General features: G+C 42.1%; 1 protein-coding gene across 1 annotated transcript; it reads left to right on the forward strand.

Annotated features, from left to right (window-relative positions):
• The first annotated feature begins 2,829 nt into the window (after window positions 1-2,829).
• On the forward strand, window positions 2,830-3,309 carry LOC111873039. Its single transcript, XM_023867403.1, has one exon. The coding sequence runs from the start codon at window positions 2,830-2,832 to the stop codon at window positions 3,307-3,309; it is 480 nt and encodes a 159-aa protein (XP_023723171.1).
• The last annotated feature ends 2,200 nt before the right edge of the window (window positions 3,310-5,509 follow it).

Below are 5,509 nucleotides of genomic sequence, written 5' to 3' on the forward strand. Positions count from 1 at the left end.
CTGCCCTGAGCGAACCTGCCCTGTACATATGTCCAACATTCCAAGCACCAAATTTCATATCCATTTTCTTTAGCTTAGGTCGTTATCCAAGGGATCCTTCCAGGTCTGAGGCTTTGTGCTTCATAACATACTTATTTTTTACAGTGAGTTGTTAGCCCCATGCCCAACCCCCAAGCTGGAGGGCCACCTCTTGGCGGCTGTCCACGACTTCTTATTCAATATATTCACAGCTTCCCTCCAAAACTGGAAGGTGTCTCCTCCATCTGCAACCTGAGGACGCGCCATGCCGTGGTGAAAAGGGACCCACCTAACATGGGATTTTGCCATGGTAGTATAAAATCTAAACAGCAGGTTCCTGTACTCCTTGCATGAAATGCTGATGTAAGTGATAAAGCACCTCCTTTTGTGACTGAAAAATATTGAAATCCATGTTGCTTGAAGAATGTTGGGGAGACTTTGTACAAAATATGAAGGTAGTACAAATTCTTGGATGACTACCAAAATATAAATACACCACATTTCTCAGCACCATCAGAGTTGTATTTCTCCCACTCAACTGTACCAGCCAGCTGCAGCCTTTGGATGTTCGAATAATCCTTGCATTCAAGTGCCATTTCAGAAAGCAGTTGATTCAGAATACTGTAGCCATGGCAGATGGACGACTGCTACAACATCCTACACAGATGAAGCTGGTTGTGTTGTCTGCACTCCACTTCATAGCAGAAGCCTGGAGATTGGTAACACACACCATAATCAAGTGCTGCTTTGTTAAGTGTGGTTTCTCAAATGATCATGTCAGCAGTAATGATGACAGTGCAGTGAAACTCAGTGAAGATGAAGAGGATTATTGGTACAGTTTACAGTCTCTTGGCGTTCAGTTTGAGGACTACACAACATGTGACAGTGCTCTTGAGGTTTGTGGAATCTAGTGTTGACCAGGTGTTAGATCAACATCTGACTAGACCAGAAGAAGAACTAGAAGAGGAAGAGGAAGTTGCAGAATGTAAAGCAACCTTCTTGGGTGCACTGAAAGGACTGGAAGCAGCCAGAACAATATTACTGTAATGTGCATCAAAGTTGAAAATGAATTGTACCAACTGAATGCTCAAGGGAAAAGAAAAAAAAAAAACTCTTATTGAATGGTTAAGAACAGTGTAACTAGGTATGTACCATATTTGCTGGTCTATCCAGGTTAATGTTAGGACAGTACCTTGAATCAGACTACAACCTCTTTCTTCCTCATCCTATCCACGTATTAAGTGCCCCCTCATCTTACTGATGCGACATAAAAAGAACAGTTGATAAAGCATATTAAATACAATAAGAAACATATCTGCATCTAAATATACACAATTAGTGTTCAAACATGTATTTTTTTAAATGATCTTCCAAAGTTACTGTATTAAGAAAAGCAAATTTTATTTAAGATTTGACGTTTTCACAGTGGTGACTATGAAGAAAGCTGCCTTCTGGGATGTGGAGCCATGCAGAAATTGTGTTTCGGAGGAACGTATCGCCTCCATCTTCAGGGCACAAGACTAAGAAATCCTCAAGCGAACCAGCTTGAGCAGGTGCAACAGACTGAGTCCAGTCAAGTAAACACAGCTGTATAAGAGGAGGGAAGTGAGTTGGGTTACATAGGGAAATGATAGAGAGGGGGAGGGGAAGGGTCTGGTGAAGTGGCCAGCAGGTAGCAGGCCAGAACAGGTACAGAGTATGTGTCATGGGGAAAGAAGGGAAGGTTAAATGGAGGGCATTAACCCTTTAGCTCCTATGTAGCTCCACTCACTTCCCTCCTTCTCTTATACAGCTGTGTTTACTCAACTGGACTCAGTCTGTCACACCTGCTCAAGCTGGTTTGCTCATGGATTTCTTCTTGTCTTCTACCTTGAACATGGAGGCGATACGTTCCTCCGAAACATCGGTTAACACAATTTATACACAGCGCCACATCCCACAAAACAGCTTTCTTCAAATTTGATTTACATTATATCATTCCCGTGTCACTGATTTTACCCTTACTTTAGTTCAGGTGGTCTCTTAAAATGTAAAATCGTGGTTTAACTGAATGCAGATTTTATTAATGACACTGTGATCAAACATATAGCAAAATGTCATACTAGGACAGACATGGGTTCTTGTAATAAATCATGACTTGTAGTCTTCTTCCATCTATAATACAACAATATCAGTACAGATTTAGATGACACTAGTCCACATTTAATTCAATAAAATGTTCGGTAAAAGGTTTAAATATGTCATTGATACATGTATATATATATATATAATACATTCAGGGTTTATGCACTACATGTTTCGGCCAAACAGGGCCACGTTCAGGCAACACATTTTTAAGGAATCCACTGTCCTGCGCACTTAGCCAAATAGTACTCTTAAAGTATGTTGTTATTATTACAAAGGCAAATCAAAAAGTCTGTACCCCTATGTTTTTCCAGCCAAAATATTACTGTGATTGGGTAACCGTGTTATACATTCGATGCAACAGGGTATGCTTGACCCGGCCCAGTTTTAACTCTCGGCTGCTCTGCGACACTGCACTGCTGTCAGTTGGCGAAGATGGCTGGTGTGCTCAACACGTCCACATCGTATGAGCCACGAAGTGTTATTCATTTTCTATGGAGCAAGGGACAAACACCCATCGAGATCCATAGGGAAATGCAGCCAACGTATGTGAACAAATGTCTCCCTTTGAGTAGTGTGCGGTGGTGGTGTTGTGAGTTCACCAATGGCCGGTAAGACCTTAATGACAATGAGTGGTCGGGGCGGCCTCGCACCTCGTTCACACTGGACATTGCCCGCGAGGATGCAATGGTGAAAGCGGACTGGTGTGTGCACGTGAAGGTCATTTCCAAGGGGCCTGGTGTTTCGTATGGCAGTGTTTACGGTATCGTTCACGATTCCTTGGGTTATCGCAAGGTTTCATGCCGGTGGGTGCCTAAGCTGTTGGATAATCTGAACAAGGCCAAAAGAATGATGTCACTGCAACATTTGCAGCATTACTCTGAGGAGGGTGAAAGGTTCCTGGATCTCACTGCTATTGGAGATGAAACGTGGGTATTTCATTTCACTCCAGAATCCAAGGAGCAGAGCATGGTGTGGAAACATCCAAGTTCGAGGTTGATGGTCACAGTCATCTGGAATCACCGAGGACCACTCCTGCTGGATTTCATGCCACGAGGTGCCACCATCAACGCAGACAGCTACTGTGGCACACTCGCATGTCTGCAAGCTGCTATCAGGAAAAAAGTGCCCGGGGATTCTCGTGGACGATGTGGTTCTCCTCCATGACAACGCCAGGCCTCATGTGGCAAACAGGACCGCCGCCCGACTGAAGTCATTTGGGTGGGAGATTATGGAGCATACACCGTATAGTCCAGACCTTGCCCCCAGTGATTACCACATGTTCAGTCCACTGAAGAAGCTCCTGGCAGGCCAGAGGTTCATTTCTGATGACGATGCGAAAACCTCTGTCCAGCGGTGGTTCCATACTCAACCGGCCCAATTCTACAACAGCAGCATCTCCAAACTAGTGGTGTGATGGGACAAATGAATGAACCTGGGTGTTTACTATGTGGAAAAATAGTCAAAAGTATTTAGAACACTGCCTGTATTTTGACTTCCCTGTATGTGTATTATTGCGGCTGAAAAAAAAAATATGGGCAAAGACTTTTCGATTTGCCCTCATATTAATTTCAGTGTTACAGGATGTTTGCTCTTCCTATCTATTGTATTGCAGCCGCTCTGTGCCCCATTGGGTGTGCTGCTCCTTTGTTTGTGTGTTTCTTGTGTTCATTTGTGTTGCCTGAGATGGCCTTGTGTGGCTGAAACTTGTGGCACATAAACACATAATGTATATATATTTTATGACATTTTAAACATTTTAATGAACATTGTAGTGAATTAAATGTGGATAAGTGTCATCTAAATCTGTAGTGATGTTGCATTATAGACGGAAGAAGACTCCAAGTGATACTTCGATGCAACAGGATGCTGAAATACAATATTATAAATCATGACACTACATGCTGCCAGGACATTGTCACTGAACCAGTTCTACAACATGCTGCAAACTGTTCTCAGTTTCCAAGCTCTCATTCATTTCTATGTTAATATTCTCTAAGCACTGCGACTGTGTCTCATGCTGTAACCTTTGTAGCAGTGTCAAGAGTTATGGTTAAGTGAATCTTTCCAACACTAAATATGCACAGCACCAGTGCTGTTTTTTATCATCTGTAATTAAATGTTTTATGAGAATGCAGTTATCCAATAAATATACACCTACACAGCATTGCAAAACATTCAAAGAAGAGGGAAGAACCTAAGAAATGTTTATCCATGGATGATACAAATAATGCCATCTTCAAAAAGTGAGTACAAGTTGTGTGACAAGTGGAGGAACAAACTTTCCTGATTACAGTTTGACTGAATAAACTTTTGCTACAAAAGCAGGATGAATGCATGAACAAAAGCAATGGTGCCAATGAAATAAACACCTATAGCAGAAAAACATCTGAGCAGTCATTAAACAAAAGCTTTCAGATTGTAAGTCAATCAGGAGTAGGGCTGCAAAAGAATAAGCGAAACAAAGAACACTGCAACGAATGTGGATAAAACTGAGAACTGCTGTAAGAAAGATATTTAGAATTCCAGCACAGGAAGGAACTTCAGCTCTACCAGCATTACTGCAGAAATTAGAAGAACAGTTGGGGAAACAAACAGAGGTGTCAAAGTTACAATGTGGACTCCTCAATGAACGGACTGGAGTATCGTTACATTAAACGGAAATGTCCAGGTGCCTTCTACTATACCATACATACAACCAAACAGCAAAGGTATACAGAATTCCAGCATCATACAACCCAAAACCTGGAAGAAGCTTACACTTCAAGTCCTTTTGTAATGACTGTCCTAGCAGAGTTATGCCAGGAAAAAAGGGACCATATGGCAGTAACAACTTGAGTTCAAAACAAGATAAACATAACAGGCTAGTATTAAACAATGTCAGAAATATATGCTAAGTTTAAGGAGCCCTGGTGTCCAAGCAATCCCACTTGCTTCTTCATGGCAGCCCCACTGTAGCAGCATGCTAACTTGCTGGCAACCAGCTTGACTGACTAAAGCCGGGTTTACACGGGTCAAGTCGTGGGTCAAGTATCTTGCCTCCGCACTTGCATGGTTTTGTTCTACTTGTACTTGACTTGACTTAACTACACGTGTTTTCACGTAGTTCAGTAGTTGTTCAAGTGGTTTTGAAACATGGCTACAAATCGTGTTGTGCTGCGAAATTGTTTGATAAATTTAATGAATCTTCTCATGGAAGAATTGGAACAAGTTTTGGAGGAACAGAGAAATCCTGGGAAGAGGATATGGTGTCGGGAGTGGCTTATGCGAAGAGGAAATCAAGGATCGTCCAACAACTTGCTAAGAGAGTTGAGGTTTGAAGATCCTCAAGAATACAGGATGATGCTTAGAATGACTCTGAGAAATT

Source organism: Cryptotermes secundus, unplaced genomic scaffold, assembly GCF_002891405.2.
Source record: "Cryptotermes secundus unplaced genomic scaffold, Csec_1.0 scaffold6093, whole genome shotgun sequence".
Classification (NCBI taxonomy): Eukaryota; Metazoa; Arthropoda; class Insecta; order Blattodea; family Kalotermitidae; genus Cryptotermes; species Cryptotermes secundus.

Excerpts from the sequence above, each read along its gene's own strand:
- LOC111873039 (XM_023867403.1), top strand. The coding sequence starts at position 2,830 with ATGGTGAAAGCGGACTGGTGTGTGCACGTGAAGGTCATTTCCAAGGGG.